The sequence below is a fragment of the Hyla sarda genome, chromosome 9 (genome assembly GCF_029499605.1).
Source record: "Hyla sarda isolate aHylSar1 chromosome 9, aHylSar1.hap1, whole genome shotgun sequence".
Taxonomy (NCBI): domain Eukaryota; kingdom Metazoa; phylum Chordata; class Amphibia; order Anura; family Hylidae; genus Hyla; species Hyla sarda.
This window is the reverse complement of record NC_079197.1, coordinates 32,250,315-32,272,636: the sequence shown is the minus strand read 5'-3', so window position 1 is coordinate 32,272,636 and position 22,322 is coordinate 32,250,315. Positions and strand designations below refer to the sequence as shown.

Here is a 22,322-nt window from a genome sequence, read left to right as displayed (position 1 = left end):
GGAAGTCAATGGATCCGACTTTATATACGATTTCATACGATTTTAAGCTATAAAAATCGTGTACTCAAGTCGGATGGAGAAATCGTGATGTGAATGCAGCCTTCGAAATGAAAGAAGCGATCTGATTGGTTGCTATGGGAAACTCAGCAACATTTCCTCTGAACAGGTTTTGATAAATCTCCCCCATAGATGTGCAGCCGCTCTATAAAAACTAGCAGCCCTTTACTCTCCCTCCCCTCCCGACAATAGACATGATGCACAGATGGCAGCACCTGGAGATACTGGACCCATGTTTTGGGAAGCAATCATAACATGGCGAGTTTCTTATATTCTGGACACATGAAAATGAGACAAAAAATCAGCTACAATATTTTTTCTCATGGTTTGCATGCACAAGTATTAAAGAACAGCCATTGTTTGCTTTGTAGAACAATAATACACCTCTTCAACAGGACTTGGACTCTTCAAAAAACGTTGGCACACTGACATAGAACTGTGTAGTTGTGTAGGAGCCTGGTCTGAGGAGGCCTATAGCAGCGCAGATATGTTGGGAAGTGACTTTTTACCTGGCTGGGGGCCTACACTTATTAATTAAAGAAAAACTTGTATTTTTTGCCCAAATTATGCACACTCGCCATAACTAGTCATACAGTTTATACAGTCTTTTGTTTCATTCCAGCACAGCTGCATCTATTCGTTTTGTTACTCCAATTTGGCCATGTGATCACAAGTATGACTGACAGAATGTTACATGGCTAAATCTGTGAAAGGGCAAGGTCACACGGGGCGTATTCGCAACGTATTTTACGCTGCAGATGTGCTGACGGCAATCACAGAGGGACTGCAGAACAAGCTCCCAGCTGCGGCCGGGAAGCTCTGTGTGTGTCGGCATGTAGTGGCGGATTTCCTGCTGTAGAAATCTGCCACTATGAGCGGACACACAGGGCTACCCAGCCACAGCCAGGAGCTCGCTCTGCAGTTCTCTTGTGACTGCCATCAGTGAATCTGCAGTGTGAAATACACTGCGGATAAAAAAAAGTCCTGCCCAAAAGTAAGTCAGTCCTGAGTCAGCTGACCTTCTGTGAACTACAGGATGACATCAACTATTAGATTGCCCTGTTAGCTCCAACACCCCTCCCAGCTTTATCTCTATAGGATCAGGATATTTACTAACTATACAACCCTTCTAAGGCTGCATTCACACAGTGTGTTTTGTTTTTGTTTTTTTTTTGCATTTATTCTGTTTTTAACCACAGTTTCGGAAAATCCAAGCAGAGCAGCCAGAATGCAGTAAAAATTCAAAGAGTGAACACAGCATAAAGACGTCAAATCTTCTTTAAGTGCACTACCAAGTTAGAGCCAGCTGGCTGATCATTATGGGTGCTCTCTGGTATAGAGGTTCCCTGGCTGACTTTTATGGGTACTCTCTGGTATAGAGGTTCCCTGGCTGATCATTATGGGTGCTCTCTGGTATAGAGGTTCCCTGGCTGATCATTATGGGTGCTCTCTGGTATAGAGGTTCCCTGGCTGATCATTATGGGTGCTCTCTGGTATAGAGGTTCCCTGGCTGATCATTATGGGTGCTCTCTGGTATAGAGGTTCCCTGGCTGATCATTATGGGTGCTCTCTGGTATAGAGGTTCCCTGGCAGATCATTATGGGTGCTCTCTGGTATAGAGGTTCCCTGGCTGATTTTATGGGTACTCTCTGGTATAGAGGTTCCCTGGCTGATCATTATGGGTGCTCTCTGGTATAGAGGTTCCCTGGCTGATCCTTATGGGTGCTCTCTGGTATAGAGGTTCCCTGGCTGATCATTATGGGTGCTCTCTGGTATAGAGGTTCCCTGGCTGACTTTTATGGGTGCTCTCTGGTATAGAGGTTCCCTGGCAGATCATTATGGGTGCTCTCTGGTATAGAGGTTCCTTGGCTGATCATTATGGGTGCGCTGACTTTTATGGGTGCTCTATGGTATAGAGGTTCCCTGGCTGATCATTATGGGTGCTCTCTGGTATAGAGGTTCCCTGGCTGATCATTATGGAATCTCTCTTGTATAGAGGTTCCCTGGCTGATCATTATGGGTGTTCTCTGGTATAGAGGTTCCCAGGCTGACTTTTATGGGTGCTCTCTGGTATAGAGGTTCCCTGGCTGACTTTTATGGGTGTTCGCTGGTATAGAGGTTCCCTGGCTGACTTTTATGGGTGCTCTCTGGTATAGAGGTTCCCTGGTTGATCATTATGGGTGCTCTCTGGTATAGAGGTTCCCTGGCTGATCATTATGGGTGTTCTCTGGTATAGAGGTTCCCTGGCTGATCATTATGGGTGCTCTCTGGTATAGAGGTTCCCTGGCTGACTTTTAGGGGTGCTCACTGGTATAGAGGTTCCCTGGCTGATCATTATGGGTGCTCTCTGGTATAGAGGTTCCCTGGCTGACTTTTATGGGTGCTCTCTGGTATAGAGGTTCCTTGGCTGATCATTATGGGTGCTCTCTGGTATAGAGGTTCCCTGGCTGACTTTTATGGGTGCTCACTGGTATAGAGGTTCCCTGGCTGTATTGCAGTGTGGAAATGTATTATTTAGTTTTCTTTTTGCAAACTCAGAGGTTTTGTAGTCATCATGGCAGTTTGGGATACAGTAAGAAGATGGGAAAAGAAAATAACCCCTGAGGGGGTATTAACACTAACAGTATCCTGCGCATATTTGATCCACAGAATTTGAAGCTGCAGATTTTTTTTGCTGCAGATTTCATTGAAAACTAATTGAACTCATCTTCATTTTCAAATCATGTGCATCAAATATGCAGAGGATACTGTACATGTGAATAGACCCTAACAGAGAAGATTATTCTGCTTCTGAATTTGTCTGATCAGAAAGATATTCATTTATCCAGCACTGATTGTGGTGACTCCACAGGCCAACATGTGCTATCTGATATTAATATATTGTATGTGTATCAAGTCTCAGTATGGTGGCAATATTGGTATTCCTATAGTTTTTTTACCTGAATCACTTAAGGGTGGCGTTATTTACTCATGGCATGGTGGTGTTATATAGTCTTGGTGTGATGTATATGGAGCACAGGGGGCTTAAAGGCATTATCCAGATGGAGGGTTTTGTTTTTCTAGAATCATGCCCATTCTATGTCATAGATGGAAAAAATAAACCTTTACATACCCCCAGTGCTCCCGTGTGGCCTCCAATATCCCACACTGATCCCTGGCTGCAATCCTCGTGCTAAGTATACTAGTATTAGTGGTGGTAATATTGGTTTCAGTATACAGGATTTAGACAGTGTGTATGTGTGTGTGTGTGTATATATATATATATATATATATATATATATATTTATTTATATTTATCCACACAAAAAAAAGAGGAATACGTCTGTGCCCCAATGCCTGTGGCTGTAGGGCTGTTTTTTTATTCCCAGTCTGTCCCTGAATACAGTAGTGAGAATATAGCCGGATAGCTGTCCGGGCTGCACAGGGCCCATAGACAGCACATAACACTTAATATGGATCTTCTAGGACCTTTGGTGACGTCATCAGGACTCTAAGCCAATAGGAGTCATGCCAGGTCTTGGAAGATACATAGTAAGTCTGTGTATGCTGTCTATGGGTTTAACAAACATAGAAGATGAGAGTAGAAGATAAGGGGAAAGGATGTGGGAGCCATGGGGAGCAGTGTATAGTTATACCTTAGAAATGGGGAGTAGAGGTGTGATTTAATATTTTAACCACTCGGGACACAGTCGGGTTTTATTTTTGCATTTTCGTTTTTTCCTCCTCATCTTCTGAGAGTCATACCTCTTAAATTTCCATCCACAGACTCATATAAGGGTTGTTTTTTGCGTAACCAATTGTACTTTGTAATGACATCACTCATTTTACCATAAAACGTACAGTGAACCCAAAAAATTATTATTTTGCGGGAACATTTTGGGGGGTCTAATTTTTAAGCAGTACACTTTACATTAAAAAGTCCATATTTTCTTTATTCCGTAGGTCAATATGATTAAAATGATACCCATGGGTACATGCTTTACTATTATTGTACTGGTTTAAAAAAAAAAAAAAAAAAAAGGCTTTTTAACAAAATCAGTATGTAAAATTGCTCTATTCTAACCACGGTTATCTGTAGTTTTTATTGGTTTCACTTTTGCGTATATGTGACTTTTTGAATACTTTTTATTTTATTTACTGAAATAAATGATGTGACCAAAAAGCAGCAATTTGAGGTTTCTTGTTTCTTTACTTATACACCGTTCACTGTACAGGATCATTAACATTATATATTATTTTAATCGGGCACCAAAAGCCAGAAGAAGACCAGGACCGGAGGACGGGGTTGCGGTATTGGTGGCACCAGGGGAGTGGTGAAAGTTTAGTTAAAGTTTATTATTTTTATTCTCGGACATAGTGGTTGAATTTTTATTTACTGAAGTTCTCCTTCAGGGTACGTTCACATGCTCGTAACTAGCAGCCGGTTTCCCACTGCAGAAAAACCTGTTATGCTACCGTTCATTTTAACGGGTCTGCAAATCTGCCACTATTATGGACTGTCCATGTGCCCAAACAAGTGCATGGTAGCGTAACTTGCTGTGGAAACTTACTGCTAGTTACAAACGTGTGAACGTTCTCTTAAACAGAGAAAATATTTACAATAGATCTTAGATTTGGACCCTGATACGTTTGTGTTATGGTCTTTGATGCTTTTCCCCTCATTGGGATCTCAGGCCATATTCACATGGTGCCTGATCAGGAACCTAGTGCTGTGTATTCTGCATCACAAAACAGAGGAAACCAGGAAACTCTTTGGTCATGCAATTCAGAGGCCCCATATTTCATTGTGCCCAGGGCCACACTTAGTCTCAAACCAGCTCTGCCCCTATGGTGCCAGAACAGCAAAAAAAAAAGCCCCTCATGGCACTCTATTTGGGAAACAACACCCCTCAAGGAATGCAACAAGGGGTACAGTGAGCCTTTACACCCCACAGGTGTCTGACAAATTTCCGCTAAAGTTGAACGAACGTGAAAAAAAAATGTGGTTGTTTTCACAAATGCTGGTGTTACCCCAAATTTTTACAAAGGGTAATAGGAGAAAAACAGTGCGCTGGGCTTTGTAACAGTGGGCTGTGCAAATGAAAAATTACATTTTTCATTTTCACGGACCCCTTTAGCAAAAATCTGTCAGACACTTGTAGGGTGTAAATTCTCAATGCACCCCTTGTTACATTCCTTGAGGGGTGTAGTTTCCAAAACGGGGTCACATGTGGGGGTGGGGTCCACTGTTCTGGCACCATCGGGGCTTTGTAAACACACATGGCCTTCATTCTCTCTCCAAAAGCCCAATGGCGCTCCTTCTCTTCTGAGCATTGTAGTGCGCCCGAAGAGCACTTTATGTCCACATATGGGGTATTTATATGCTCAGAAGAAATGGTGTTACAAATTGTGGGGGGCTTTTTTCCTATTACCCCTTGTGAAAATGGAAAATTTGGGACAAACACCAGCATTTTAGTGAAAAAATAACAAAATTTCATTTTCCTGTCCAACTTTAACGAAATTTCGTCAAACACCTATGGGGTGTTAAGGCTCCCTATACCCCTTGTTACGTTCCGTGAGAGGGGTAGTTTCCAAAATGGGGTCACGCTGGGCATGCTGGGAGTTGTAGTTTTGAAACTCCTAGAAGCAGCGATCTTCACTGCTGCCTCTGACGCCGACGCCGACGGAATTACCATGCGGAATCGTGCGTTGGAATTCCACAGGGAGATTCCACAGCAGCAGAGTCCTATTGATTTCAATGGGATTCTGCTGCGCTGTTCACATAGCAGAAATTCAAATTATGGTGTCCTTTGAAAGAATAGACATTGCATTGCCATCAATGTGAAGGCGCATTTCCCAGCGGTTCTAGCGCTGGCATGTTCTGCTGGCACCCCGCAGTCAGATGTCCGCACGCAGATTTTCTGAGTGGACATTCCCCCGTGCGAACATGGCCTGAGATATCTGCTTTTTGTTTAAATCAATTTCTGATTTTGGCCAAAAAACTACCAAAAAAAAAAAAAAAACTAGACACGAGAACTTAAAGGGATAATCCTGTGGAAAACTTTATTTTTTTTTTTTAAATCAACTGGTGCCAGAAAGTTAAACAGATTTGTAAATTACTTCTATTAAAAAATCTTAATCCTTCCAGTACTTTTTAGGGGCTATATACTACAGAGGAAATGCATTACTTTGTAGATTTCTCTGATGTCATGACCACAGTGCTCTCTGCTGACCTCTGCTGTCCATTTTAGGAACTGACCAGAGCAGGAGAAAATCCCCATAGCAAACATATGTTGCTCAGGACAGTTCCCAAAATGGACAGCAGAGGTCAGCAGAGAGCACTGTGGCCATAACATCAGAGAAATCTACAAAGTAAAGCCCCTAAAAACTACCGGAAGGATTAAGATTTTTTAATAGAAGTAATTTACAAATCTGTTTAACTTTCTGGCACCAGTTGATGAAAAAAAAAAAGTTTTCCACGGGGGTACCCCTTTAACCAAAAAGTATCAGGCCAAAATTAATAAAGAATTATTACACCAAGCTGCTATTATGAACAAAGAAAATAACACCTACCTCCAACTCCTTAAAGTAGATGCAACTCCGAGCCCATTCCACTATGGAGAAGAGGGTCTGATCGGCCATCTTGCACATTAGGCCGAACATGCTAATTTTCTCATGTCGGCTCTTGTTCTGTTCCTGCTGTAGGCAAGACAATATCCTTGCCTTCACTTGAGGCTCATCGGGCTCTAGCTGTAATAGCTTAAGGATCACTTCAGGTATGTCTGGTGGAGAAGTGCTTGTATAGGTCTCAGTATATACATAAGGTCCTGCAGGTGCTGGCTCATGCATGTTTGTGTAGTGGTCTGAGTATTCAGATTTGATGGCACGGCTCTGGAATGAAGAATAGTGATAGCCGGACAAAGGGGTATGGTTAGGCATTGTCATTCCCAGTGGGGGAGCTCCATATGGACTTCTATCATACTCAACAGGTGTCATTGGAGCTGGGTTTGATGGCCCATTTTTAGATACAGGATGAATGGTATGGATGTTGCTGGGGATGGTGTAGTCACTTTGAGCTGGGGACACAATCTGTGGAACAGTTTCCAGCTTAATACCATTAGCACGTATCAGAGCTTTTTTCTGCTGCTTTAAGGCACGATCCCGTTTATACATGGGCCCAAACTTGTTGCGCCCTCCCCGCATTCGGTCAGCACGAACAGCTGTCGGAAGATAAGAACATAAATTGCCAGTATTATAAAGAAATCCTTGCCAACCAATACAGAAGCATATCAACTCTTTAATCACATTGATGCCATAGGGGAGATTTATCATGCTATCTTATGGTAAGATTCTCTTTGTTGCCCAGAATAACCAACGTGTGATCAGCTTTAAACTCTCATGTTGTTAAATGAAATCTGAGCTCTACTTGGTTGCTATGGGCAACAAAGATAATCTTTTTTTTTTTTTTTTCATATTAAGATGTCATGCAGAATCCCTGCTCTAGGAAAAGCTGAATTGTATTAGCACACAGTCATTGCATTTCAGGCTTGTGCTGGACCTTCCACCAGGTCATGCACTGACCTGACTAAAGTCGCCACGCCCCCTCCCATAGACTTGCACTGAGGGGGCGTTGCGTGACATCACGAGGGGCATGACCATGATGCCACAACCCCCAAAGCCCGCACCCAACGTTCGGAACAAAATGTTCCGGATGCTGGGGCAGTGGAGTACCCCTTTAAATGCATTGTCTATGTTTATTTACAAGAAAAGTTGGGAAGATTCAAAACACCCCATTAGTATTTTACAGTATACAACACCATCCCTAGAGTTCAGCACTGCATCCTCATATTACATTATGATTTTGGCTATGAGAAATATCGAGGAAGGACCTGGAAGCTGCCACCATTCTTGTATCTGAGACACACTTTGGTGAATACAATACCTTTACTTTGCCACGTCCAAAAAAAAAAAAAGTCCCATTTACAAAGAGTATTTTTTGGGCTATAGCAATTGCTAAAATCTTTAAGCTTTTTTCATGTAAAAAATGTTTTTTTTTTTATAACTTGCTCAACTCAGCTTTCCACAGGAGGGAAATGGTCTGTAAAAGAATCACAACTACACATCAACTGTCTAGAACTTATGGCTGGTTCTTTCGCACTCAAGAGGCTTGCGAAGGACAGACTGAACTGTTGCATTCTGTTAAGGATGGAAAACATCTCAGCGGTTCAATATGTGAACAGACTGGGAGGTACAAAGTCAAAACTTCTGGTGGAAATCTCAAAAGAGTTTTGGCATTTCTGCCTGAACAAAAACGTAATTTTGAAAGCCAAATATCTGCTCTGTCTTTCCAATTCGGTGGAGGATTAAAACTCTGGTTTCTTAACAGATTCCAACAACTGGAAATTGGACCCGATCAGTTTTCAATACATCAACACTCTTTGGGATCCATTATATTTAAACCTCTTTGCATCAAGACTAAACCGCCAACTTCAGCGATTTTTCAGTTGGAGACCAGATCCAGAAGCATCAGGACTAGATGTGTTTCTTGAAATCTGGCCCCCTCAGACTCTACACTTTTCCTCCCTTTGCAATGATCTCTAGAGTACTTTTACAAACCCTGAACCAGAAATCCACTCTAGTTCTTATCACCCCATGGGGGCCAACACAAATCATGGTTCCCTCAGATTTTGGGAATGACAATAGACTTTCTAAGAATCTTACCATCTTACCATCATCTTCTTCAAGATCCTTCAGGGAATCCTCACCCTCTGATCATCTTGGGACAATTGTCCCTAGTGACTCGGTTAATATCAGGACAACAGAACCTGATTCAGAATATTTTCTATCTACTAGAAACATCTTGGCAAAAGCCTGGGCTCCGTGTACCAGAAATGCTTACCGATCAGCCTGGAAAATTTGGGCACATTGGTGCACACAACGGAATGTGGATCCCGTTCATGTCCCTATAGCTCACATTTTAAACTTTCTTTCTGATTATTCTTTCTGTAGGTCCATACGATTAAAATGATACCCTACTTATATAGGTTTGATTTTGTCGTACTTCTGTAAAAAATCATAACTACATGCAGAAAAATGTATACGTTTAAAATTGTCATATTCTGACCCCTATAACTTTTTTATTTTATCGCTTATGAAGTTTTTAGCAGTACCATTTTTGTATTGATCGGACTTTTTGATCGCTTTTTATAAATTTTTTCATGATATAAAGTGACCAAAAATACTTTATTTTGGACATTGGAATTTTTTTTGCGCATACGCCATTGACCGTGCGGTTTAATTAATTATATATTTTTATAGTTCAGACATTTACGCATGCGGCGATACCACATATGTTTATATTTATTTTTATTTACATGTATTTTTTATGGGAAAAGGGGGGTGATTCAAACTTTTATTAGGGAAAGGGTTAAATGACATTTATTAACTTTTTTTTTTTGACACTTTTTTTTTTTGCAGTGTTATAGCTCCCATAGGGGGCTATAACATTGCACACACTGATCTTATAGCCTGTTCACTGCAAAGCCATAGCTTTGCATTGATCAGTGTTATCAGTGGTCGATTGCTCAAGCCTCCATCTCAGGCTTGGAGCAATCAATCGCCAAAGGGACATGCCGGAGGAAGGTAAGAGGACCTCCGTTCGTGTTACAGCTGATTGGGACACCGTATTTTCAATGCGGTGGTCCCGATCAGCCCCACTGAGCAGCCGGGCAGCTTTCACTTTCGTTTTAGATGCGGCGTTTAACTTTGAATGCCGCGTCTAAAGGGTTAATAGCACGCGGCACCGCGATCGCTGCCGCGCGTTATTAGCCCCGGCTTCAGATACATACTGGGACCGACCCGATATGACGCGGGGGTTATATCGCGGGAGCCGGAAAAGGACGTAAATATACATCCTTGGTCGCTAAGGGGTTAAAGACAGGAGGCAAATATTATCCCACCCATTTGCCAACCCAGTATATTGTATTATTATTTTATATATTTTATATTTGTCAGCCTTCTAAAAGCCTGTTGATGGGACAGAAACATCAAAAGGTCTTCAAAATCCTCTTCTTCATTTTGAAAAGTTATATTCTACACTGATCGGTTATTTCTACCTTACAATGAAAGAGGAAGTTTTATTAGAAGAGACTCATTATATCACCTCTGCTACATGTTGATTGGTTATCATACTCATCTACATATGTGACATCATCCTGATTGCTTTTTTCTTTTCATCTGTTTGATTAACTATTGCTGCTCTGAAGTAGTAAATGATACATTTAAGCCTAATATCTGCCTCCTGTCTTTAATAAAATCCATATTTTCCAGCACCAAGGCTAGGAAAATCTCCAATTTTAGATTAAAGGGGTACTACGGTGCTTAGACATCATATCCCCTATCCCCAGGATCATGCACGCGACACCCCGTTTGTAATCAGTCCCCGGAGCGTGTTCGCTGCGGGACTGATTACCGGCGACTACAGGGCAGGCGGCGTGTGATGTCACGCCCCCGTGTGATGTCACGCTGTGCCCCTCAATGCAAGCCTATGGGAGGGGGCATGATAGCTGTCACGCCCCCTCCCATAGGCTTGCATTGAGGGGTCGGAGCGTGACATCACACAGGGCGGGGGGTGACGTCACACGCCGCCCACTCTGTAGTCGCCGGTAATCAGTCCCGGAGCGACAGACATCAGGACCATGGAAATTCCGGTACCTGATAGTGAGTGATAGATGTCCCTAAATAGCCCACTGTAGATGATAAAATAAATAGGGTGTATCAATAGTTAAGAAGGACAACCAGAGATTGGGGGAGAAGAGATCTGGATTTAGAAAGATATTTGCCATGGTTCCGATGGGCATAGTAATCCAGCCTTTGCTACGAGGACGCCGTTGTCCACGATCACGGCGCCCAGCTTTTTAAATGCACAGGGAAGCCGGATAGACACGTTACTCCCGGAACCGTGGAAGGCAGTACGCGTTCCACTGTGACGTCACATCCTGGGTTGCACCGATGCCTAGGAATATAAGGAAGATATGGCGCGTCAATTCCAGGAGTATGGAACGCAGTATGCGTTCCGCAGTGACGTAATTTCCTGGATTTCACCGATGTAGGGAAGAGACATGTGATATAGGATTAGGTGGTCACTAAGGTGAAACACAAATGCGCTCCAAATCAGCAAAAAGCCTATTATAAAGTTAATAATAAGATAGACAGCATAAGATAGACATAAATATTGATAAACTGCCTCAGGAACAGACAGCCATGGGATGATCAGGTGGAGAATCCCCAAAACAATTTGTTTTGGGGATTCTCCACCAGATTAACCGATGCCTGTCTATTCCTGAGGCAGTTTATCCATATTTACCTCAACATCTATTTGCATAACCAAAAGGGTCTCGCCCCACGGATTTAATCAATAGGGGTAAGCAGCATTTAAATGGATAGAACTGTGTTGGTATTGGAGCAAAACGATTAAACAAACTGTATTTCTTTTTGCAGTTTTTTCCTACCATCCGGCATTACTTTATTGAAGTCCTACTGAAATTTCATGTTTATTTACGGATTCAAGCATATCTGCTTTGTGACCTTATGCATTTTATGTGGTTACATTATCCTAAATATTAACAATCTGCATTAGCATGAGAGTTTATCTAACTCTATGCAGCCATACTAATATATATGACATGAAAATATTTTGTTTTGTCTATGTTGCTTGCTCTGTGTGATGGATTATTGACCCTAGACTGACACAGACCCCTAAAACTAAGTCTAATCTTTGACAGACATCCAATGACCTGTTCTTCTATCATTACGTTTTTGTTTTCATCTTTATAAGTGCATCTTTGGAACCATTGTGTTCATGTTGCTCACTATCATGCTGTATTTGTAATTAGCAAGTTTTGCTGTGTACTATTGTGATCTCCTCTTATCCCTGATGAGCCCTCTAAATTCGGGCATGAAACACGTTGGCAAGAGAGGCTTTGCCATTACACTGTACATTATTTCTGTATTCCCTTACCCCCTTTCCACACATAGTGATTAGGAGATTGTTATTTTGTTAGGGCTGTTAGGTTAGAGACTCACCCGTACCCCTTTCCCTCCCCACCCTATTGGTATTTATGCATTTTTTAATGTCAAGGAAGTAAAAGTTATGTTTTATGATTGAGCCTCATTGGTGATTTCTTGTTGGATTTCTCTAAATGCATAAGTAGTTATCTCTCATATACCATCCCTCTCTACCAAGATACAGAGCCATCCACTGTCAAGGATATGAATAAAAAATACTTGCTGGCCTTACAAACAATGTGTCTAAATGTATCCAACTAAATATTTCTTAAATATGAGCGTAAAGGGAACAACATTGAAACAAACTTTGTTAAAATGCAATGTGATATATTTTTTTATATAATAAAAGGAATGCGACAGCTATATATATATAAAGAAAACTGACAAAGAGCTGTGTGGGAAGGGATCTAATGGTCTGACATCCAAGCATTGCCAATCACTATACAATTCTGCATTGAAAACTGCACAGAAACCATAGTACCTAGAAAGTAAAAAATTTGTAATGTGTATTGATAGTAGTACTGTTTCATAATGGCTTATGATGGTAAACATACATACTAGCGTACAGTTGGCTGGGCTACCAGATTGTTAGGCACCACAAAGTCAAGTTTTGTGAGGTGTTTTTGCTATGCAGTGATTAGTACCTACCCAAAGTTGTCCAAAGAATAATAATTTGTGAACCAGTAACAGAGTCATGGGCACCCAAGGCTTATTGATTTGTATGGGGAGTGAAGGCTTGCTCGTACTGGTCCCACAGAAAATCTACTACAGCACAAATGACTGAAAAAAAAGTTATTGCTGGCTACGATAGAAAGGTCATATCACTAGACATGTGCAGAATTTCGTTTTTTTCGTTTTGTTCATTTTCCTTTTTTAAAAATTTTCGGTTCTGTGAATATTCGGAATGCTGTACATTCGTCATATTCGGTCTTTGGATGCATCCGCAAATTTTTTTTTCGTTTTCGGATGCATTCGTTTAAAAAACGGATGCATTCGTTAAAAACAAAGAATGCATTCATTAATTCTGATTTTTGGTTCTGCACATGTCTAGCAATCCCTCAACATACGATGGTAATTGGTATGTTGAGGGATTTGTGCAATGTAAAAAAGTAAAGTCCTACTCACCTGTCCCCGCTGCTCCCGATGGTGTCCCCTGGCCTCCGCTGGGCTCTCCTAGTCCTCTTCAGTACTCCGCTGGGCTCTGCTGGGCTCTCCTGGTCTTCTCCGGTCCTCCGTTGTCTGCCGCAAGGCCTTACTGGGCCTCCGTAGCGACTTCATCACGTCACTGCCGCACGCCGTTCCTATTGGATGACGGGACGGCGTGCGTGACGGCATCATAACGACGTCAGAAGGAGACCCGTATGAAGGCCCAGGACCCACCGGAGGAAGGCCCGGAGCAGCGCGGAAAGGTGAGTGAACCTGCCCGGGCTGCTTCAACTGCTATCCGGCAGCAGCTTAAGCATTATGCGCTGCCGGATAGCAGTTGATGCATGGCCCCGACATTCGGTATACTGATAACAAATGCATTCGTTGTTCGTTAACATGCATATTCGTTATACGTTAGTTAACGAATGCATTCGTTAACTGTATATTCGTATGCTTTTTCGGGATTTTGTCTTTTTTTTTCGTGCATTCTTTTCGTAACGAACATCTGAAAACGGGAAAATTTGTTTTGTTCCGTGTTCGTTACGAAACGAATTGCACATGTCTACATATCACAGAGTTTATCAGGGCTTGCTACATGCCCATGCTCACCCATTCCACGTCAATAGTGCATACACTGGGCAAGTGAGCATCAGAGCTGGACCATGGAGCAGTAGAAAAAGAAGCCTGATATAACGGATTACATTTTTCTGTACATCATGTGGATAGCCAAGATGCACTAGAGGAAGAAGACAAGTTGACAAAGGCATTTGACACATACCACCTACCTAAACATTGTTGTAGTGTACGAACACCCCTTCATGGCATTTGGATTCCCTAATAGCATTGGCTTCCATCACTAACATATTTTTGCCCCCAGCCACTCTGCATGCAAAAAATATTCAGAAAAGCTTTGAGGAAGGTAACAAAAGCTAAGTTCAGACTGAGGAATCTCTGGCTGAAATATTCAATATATATTGAATCAGGCAGCACAAGGACCACGTGGACAGTGAACCATGCGCCGCTCCCAAAAACTACAATGGATTTAACGTGATGTTCTGCCAATAAAATGAGCAAGATGAGCGGGATATCAGCAGCTGAAATTCTGTAGTGTGCACGTTGCAGCGGAATCCCATTGATTTGCAGTAGGACTCTGCTGCACCCGAATTTCTGACCATAATTTCTAAGTGGAATTATGTTTGGAAATTCCCTAGTCTTTACTCAGAGTTCAAGGTGGTGACTTTGTCTACAAATTCCCCAGATCTTGATCCAATCAAGCATCTTTGTGATGTGCAGCAAAAAAACATGCTTGATCCTTAAAGGCCACACCTCACAACCTACAGGACTTGCCCTACGGGTACTCTGCCCATAGAGATCTTATCCCCTTTGCATAGGGGACAAGATGTCCGAATGCGGGGGTCCAGCTGCTGGGACCCCCCCCCCCCCCCCTCCCGCAATCTCTGTTCAGTCACCCAACATTCTGAACATTATGTTCAGAACACTGGGTTCGGGCGGCTGTGGTCGTGACGTCACCACAGCCGCCCAAACTAAGCGCTCTAAACATAACCAGCAATAAGACATCCTTTGGATAGGGGATAAGATGTCTATACACGGGGAACACCTTTAAAGCATGTACTTCTAATGTCTTGCTACCAGATACCACAGGACACCTTCAGAAGGTCTTGTGGAACTATTCTGGTGGCACAAGGAGACTTACACAAAATTAGGCAGATGGTTTTAACCCAATGATGTACATACCAATTATAAGGTATGGAATCACTAAGCATTCCTTAAGTGTGGTTGCTTGAACTGATCATTTATGGTAAATTTAAGATATACACTGCTCAAAAAAAAAAAAGGGGGGGAACACTAAGATAACACATACTTTCATCTATACATAGTTTAATGTGCTGACAACAAAATCACACAAAAATTATCAATGGAAATCAAATTTATCAACCCATGGAGGTCTGGATATGGAGTCACACTCAAAATCAAAGTGGAAAACCACACTACAGACTGATCCAACTTTGATGTAATGTCCTTAAAACAAGTCACAATGAGGCTCAGTAGTGTGTGTGGCCTCCATGTGCCCGTATGACCTCCCTACAACGCCTGGGCATGCTCCTGATGAGGTGGCGGATGGTCTCCTGAGGGATGTCCTCCCAGACCTGGACTGAACCATCTGCCAACTCCTGGACAGTCTGTGTTGCAACATGGCATTGGTGGATGGAGCGAGACATGATGTCCCAGATGGGCTCAATCGGATTCAGGTCTGGGGAATGGGCGGGTCAGTCCATAGCATCAATGACTTCCTCTTGCAGGAACTGCTGACACATTCCAGCACCATGAGGTCTAGCATTGTCTTGCATTAGGAGGAACCCAGGGCCAACCGCACCAGCATATTTCACAAGGGGTCTGAGGATCTCATCTCGGTACCTAATGCCTAATGGCAGTCAAGCTACCTCTGGTAAGCACATGGAGGGCTGTTTGGGCCCCTGCCAAAGAAATGCGACCCCACACTATTACTGACTCACCGCCAAACAGGTAATGCTACCTGCGTCTCCAGACTCACATGTGCTCAGTGTGAACCTGCTGTCATCTGTTAAGAGCACAGGGCATCAGTGGCGAAATTGCCAATCTTGGTGTTCTCTGGCAAATGCCAAACGTCCTGCACGGTGTTGGGCTGTAAGCACAACCCCCACCTGTGGACGTCGAGCCCTCATACCACCCTCATGGAGTCTGTTTCTGACCGTTTGAGTGGACACATGCACATTTGTGGCCTGCTGGAGGTCATTTTACAGGGCTCTGGCGGTGCCCCTCCTGCTCCTCCTTGCACAAAGGCAGAGGTAGCGGTCCTGCTGCAGGGTTGTTGCCCTCCTACGGACTCCTCCACGTCTCCTGATGTACTGGCCTGTCTCCTGGTAGCGCCTCCATGCTCTGCACACTAAGTTGTCAATCAGTGTTGCTTCCTGAGTGGACAGTATGATTTCACAGAAGTGTGATTGACTTAGAGTTACATTGTGTTGTTAAATTGTGTTGTTTAATTTTTTAAAGATGTGTCCTACCACACCTTTCATCTTGGCTCAACATATCCCGGGATGCATGGAGCAGGTGATGACCATCTTTAAAGAAAAACATGATTTTAAAATGCTGTTGATTGATGTTTATGCTATATGTGTCTATATGTGGCCACCCAGTGGTTGTTATGTGTGTTGCACCTTGTCAAGGGATTTCCTAGCAGGTTGTATGAATGTGTATAGAATTTGTATAGAGTCATTAATAAAATTTTCCAAACTGGAAATGTAGTCACATCTGTGCATAAAGTTTGTATGGTCACCCTGTTTTTGTGTGGGTTATCTAGCACTGCAGTTTCCTCCCATATTCCAAAAATGAGCAGTGTTTATCTGGGATGGGGAAATTGGATTATGAGCCGTAGAGACTGTGTGAAAGGTGGCAGTGCTGCAGGGTATGGTGGTGCAATGAATTATAGGAAAACATGTTAAAAAACATATTGCTGTTCAAATCATTAGCCTTTAATGTATTGTATTTGGATGGGTAAACTCAGCAAAATATGCACAAGTGCGCATAAATGGGGGAACGTATAGATATACCAAAAATGTACTAAATGTAAAATTACATGAAATGTAAGATATGGTTACCCCAATATGAGACACAGCCTAGCTGTAGACTCCTGATACCAAATATATACAAAAAATAAGTGTGAAATTATTAAATACATTTTATTAAAGCAAAAGTGACATACAATAAAAACATGTAAAAAATGGAGGAAAGAACATTAAAAAGGGCGACATCACTAAATACTGAATAGTAACAAAGGTCAATATATGACCAAAAAAAAAACTTACATAATGGAGGCTCAAAACATATGCAAGACTTAAGTAAACAAGTGTACACAGCTGTAAACAGAGCGATCCAAAATAGACATCAGTAAAGTAAAAAGTGCTACAGCTATGGGGTTTATAGAGAAAAACAAAGCGAGACAGGCATGCAAAATACCAACCAGAGTAGAGCAGTAGCACAAGTCCAGGGGTGGCGGCATTTGGTTGGTTTTTTGCATGCCTGTCTCGCTTTGTTTTTCCCTATAAACCCCATAGCTATAGCACTTTTTACTTTACTGATGTCTATTTTGGATCGCTCTGTTTACAGCTGTGTACACTTGTTTACTTAAGTCTTGCATATGTTTTGAACCTCCATTCTGTAAGTTTTTTTTGTGATATATTGACCTTTGTTACTATTCAGTAGTTCCGGAGATGTCGCCCTTTTTGATGTCCGTTCTTCCATTTTTTATATTTTTTATTGCATGTCTCTTTTGCTTAAATAAAATGTGACATATTTTTTCCCGTATAAGACGCACTTATTCTTCCTCAAAACTGGGGGGGGAAAAGTTGGTGCGTCTTATACGGCGAATACACACCTATCGCGGCGGTCCCTGTGGCCATCAACGGCCGGGACCTGCGGCTATTACAGGACATCACCGATCTCGGTGATGCCCTGTATTAACCCTTCAGACGCGGCGATCAAAGCTGACCGCCGCGTCTGAAGTGAAAATAACACGGCTCGGGCTGTCCCGGACCGCCGCGGTGAAATCGTGGCGTCCCGAACAGCTTACAGGACACCGTGAGGGACCCTACCTGCCTCCTCGGTGTCTGCTCCGTGCCGGGATCCCCTGCATGGCCGGCGCTCTCCTTCGTCGTCATCACGTGCGTAGCGACGTCATGGCGACGACGGAGAGCGAGGATACCGGGCAGCAGAGACATTCCGGAGCGACGAGGACACGTGAGTACTACCTCCTATACCAGTGGTCTTCAACCTGTGGACCTCCAGATGTTGCAAAACTACAACTCCCAGCATGCCCGGCCAGCCAGCGGCTGTCCGGGCATGCTGGGAGTTGTAGTTTTGCAACATCTGAAGGTCCGCATGTTGAAGATCACTGTCCTATACTTTACATTGTATTTGGTTCAGAATCTTTATAGGGTTTAACGAAAACTGTTTTCTTGAAGAGACAATTACTTAAAGCATCTATGTCTTAGCTTGTGAATAGAGGGGTCCTTTAGGACTTGAGGCATGCCTATCATTTTGAAACATTTTTGAAAACCTGCATGAGTTTGGTAGATTAACCCTTCAGAGTGAAGGGAAGGTGATTTCAGGGGGTAACATCAGAGCTGGGCCATTCTTGTATGGCCAATCACAGCACAGCACCTACTCCTTTCTACTATTGGCATAGCATAAAACTAATGAAAGTCGATGTGGAGGTTGCAGAGAGCCCGGCCTCAGCGCAGGATCGCCGGAAAGGTGAATGAGATTTTTGTTACATTTTTTTTAGAGGATATATCTAGAGGCACAACCTATTGGGGGCCACTATCTATTGGGGACACTATCTATTAGAGTTTGTTATCTACTGGAGGTAACTATCTACTGGGGGCATTACCTACCAGGGGGCATTTCCTACTACCTACTGGGGGCATTACTTACATGGGGGGCGCTACTTATGGGGGACAATACCTACTACCTTCCTACTGGTGACATTACCTACTACCTACCTACTGGTGACATTACCTACTACCTACCTACTGGGGACTTACCTACTACCTACCTACTGGGGGCATTACCTACTACCTACCTACTTGGGCATAACCTACTACCTACCTACTGGGGTCATTACCTACTACCAACCTACTGGGGCATTACCTACTACCTACCTACTGGGACATAACCTACTAGCTACCTACTGGGAGCATTACATGCAACCTATCTGGGGGCATTACCTACTACCAACCTAATGGGGGCATTACCTACCTGGGAGCATTACTGGAGGGGCATTACCTACCTACCAATTGGTGGCTTCTTCCTTATAGGGGATTCCTTATCTACCTACTGGGGGGCATTACCTAATAGGGGAAGAGAAATTACCTACCCACCACCACTCAATCCCCCAACCATTACCCCCAACACACTTACCTACTCCCTCATACTGTGCACGGCACAAAGGGAGGTTATTTGGGGCACTGTGCGTAGGGAACAGGTGGGGAATGTTCTGGAAAAGCGTGGAGCATAATATGTTTGTTGTCTGGCAGATTCTGTGGTGATGAGTCTTGGTTGGTAAAAGACCTCATGACGGTGGAAGCAAGACAAAGAACAAAAGAAAAGAGAACGACTCCAAGAAGACACCTCCTGGGGGCAGAATCGGGGGTGGCCATGGGGGGTGGGGTTCTCCAGGCAGGCATTGACCTGTGTAAGGGGCCCCAAAATTTCTGATGGCAGCCCTGGATAGTATGTGGAGGAAGGAGGGGTGACTGATGCGCTGGCTTTGCATGGTGCTATGCAAGAAGAAAGAGACAGTAGCACAGCAAGGAAGGGGTCAAACTGAACAAGTGCTGAAAAAGAAGTCATGATTTACCTTTCAAGGACAGTGAGGATCCTCTCAAAGATGGAGACAGGCTCACAGAGGGTTGGTACACAACCCAGGCCTGCTTTCTCACTCCTCTGCACAAAGCAGTAGCTAAGCCCTGCCCCCACTTCTGTTTTGTCCTGGTCTGTCACTAGAAATGGAATTTCCCTAACAAAAGGCAGAGGACAGCAGATTGCAGAGAAGTAACATCTAGGGGCCACAAGTTTAGAGCTTTTTCTGGGGTAAGGAGTCATTTTTGAGTGATTTATAAATGTTACTGATCACATGTTTGAAGCAAAAATGATCATTTAAATATTAATCGTCAGTTCTTGATAAGGGCATCAATAATTATCTGGTTTGTCCAACCTCTGGAACCCCTACACAATAAAAATAAAAAGGCTGTGGTACTACTACAAGTCACACACCCCTTTGCTTTTTACACATGCTCCATCCCATATACACTGTTGCTAGATACTGCAGCTCAATCCTATCGCACTTGTACATAAGACACCAAAAATTGATGATCTAACCTTAAAGAAGAAGTCCCATGCCTAGAAGTACATAAAAATGTATCCTCTATCAACAGGATAGGGGATAAGTTTTAGATCACGAGGGGTCCGATCACTGTGGCCCCCCTGCGTGATCTCTTGTAGGGGGCCCTGCTCTCCCCTACAGCGGTGCATCACGGCCCCTGCCCAAAGCGGGGAGCGCCACGCCCCCTCAATATATCTCTATGGGAGAGCCAAAAATAGCCTCTCCCATAGAGATATATAGAGGGGGCGTGGCGGTCCCCCGCTTCGGGAGGGGGTTATGACGCGCCACTCATTCGGACCCCTGCAATCCAAAACTTTAACCCTATCCTGTGAATAGGGGATAGGTTTTTCTGTACTTCAAGGCATGGGACTTCTCTTTTAAGATAGACCACCAATATTATTGTGTTGCATTACTCATTTATATATATATAATTAAAATAAACTGTATCTGTCTGTTCAATAAAACATGGCCAGATCCCCTATAACTAGTGATGCTAAGAATAGAATAAAATAATGTTCTGCAATGAATCTACATTACATTAGGAAATAAACAAAAGGTTAATCAAAGAATTTGGCAACTCATGTTAACTATTAGTGGGAAAAATTGAAGCAGCTGCCTTAGTGTACATTCAAGAATGTGTCTTCTTGTGTGGGAGTCTTACATTGCTCTGCCAAACTTTGCAGAAAAAACTTCCTATATCTTTTACATCCTAGAAAGAGGGGAAGTTAAGTTGGATAACACCGGGACTGAAGATTCTATTCTAGAACAGCCGCACAGGAAGAGGAGAGACCTCAGAGCAAAGGACGGGAATGTAATTACTGTAAATCCGCCATAAAATGAAGCAAGCTATTCAGCAATAATCGGTATATGTTTTATATTGCACTGTCTCTGCTTTTAAGTTATCTAAGCAGTTCCTTGGAGTCAGTTCATTTTCCAAATAACAAACTATCTTTGGATAGGCTAAAACTGCATCTCATAAGACTCTCTCTCTCTAGTAAAAGTTACAAGATATAGGATTTATGTCACCGATCTATCACTTGCTGCACTTAGATAGGCAGAGGCAGAGATAAGATCCTCTACAGAGCTAAAGGCATGGTAGGAAATGTAGGCTCCACTACGAGAACCATATCAGAGGATAAATAGGAATCAAGATGGCAGACAACCTACGCATGTTACATCATCTAAAATGGTATACACAAGGTATACTGAACACCTTCAGTCTCTAAAGCATGATTGCTGTTGATTGGACATAATTCATCCTTTGCTACGTTTCCCAAGTTCCCATTCCTACCAATCCTTAAAGTCCTTTTTTTTTTTTTTTAATACTTTCCAATTCCCTTTACTTTTACCCCATTTAGAGATATACAGTGTTCAATGTAAAGCCCAAAAGTCCCCTAATCTGCTGTAGGGTGAAATGCTAATTTACAGTTGGGGGTCTGCACAATCATAAAAGTCCTCGATCCTGGGGTACAGTATGGTGTGGTGTCTGGGTGTTGGTGTAACCATGCTGGTATGTGCAAAGAACTCAATTCAGACATCGGAAGAAACTTAAAAACTAGAGTTTGTATTGTATACAGTTCGCTTTAAAAGCAGAAATACAGTAAGAAAGGGGCACCCCTGGAGTTGCTATAGGAGATACACAGTCCACTTAAAGTAAACTCTACTGTGGAGGTCTTCACACCTTGGCTAACTGTGGTGAATTACGTAGAAGGCTTTTAGTCGCTAATAGCTGCATTACAATTACCTATCGCATGTGAGTAGTAAGCTATGCAGCACTGACTCCAGCCAGAAGCCCACAAAGAGTCCAGTGATGGCAGAAGACCTCTTGTACATCTCTTTATCTCTACTGGCTTTATACTCTCTCAGAGTGGACTGGAGACAGCTCTTGGGTAATACACCTCCTAACTTCCACATGTGCCGTAATTCATCATGACCAACTCAGAGCTTATTTAACTTGGTAGCAACTTGAAACAGGAAACTTCTCTGGCAGAGCCAGGGCTAAGCTGACGTACTTCTGGTCTACTCATCAGCTGCAGAGCTGAGAGACACCCTCACACTTCTCTGACCTGGACCTACTCTGGTCTAGCCAGGACTAAACAGTTTAGTAGTGTTGAGTGCAAATATTCGAATA

At 42.9% G+C, this 22,322-nt stretch overlaps 1 protein-coding gene across 3 annotated transcripts in view; it reads right to left on the bottom strand.

Moving 5' to 3' along the window:
• NR5A1 (nuclear receptor subfamily 5 group A member 1) overlaps nt 1-22,322 on the bottom strand; it is a 229,475-nt gene that overhangs the window by 91,724 nt on the left and 115,429 nt on the right. For all 3 annotated transcript variants that reach the window (XM_056538142.1, XM_056538143.1, XM_056538141.1), the window contains exon 4: nt 6,610-7,256. In XM_056538142.1, coding sequence (XP_056394117.1) covers nt 6,610-7,256 — 647 coding nt within the window. The remainder of the gene's footprint in view (nt 1-6,609; nt 7,257-22,322) is intronic.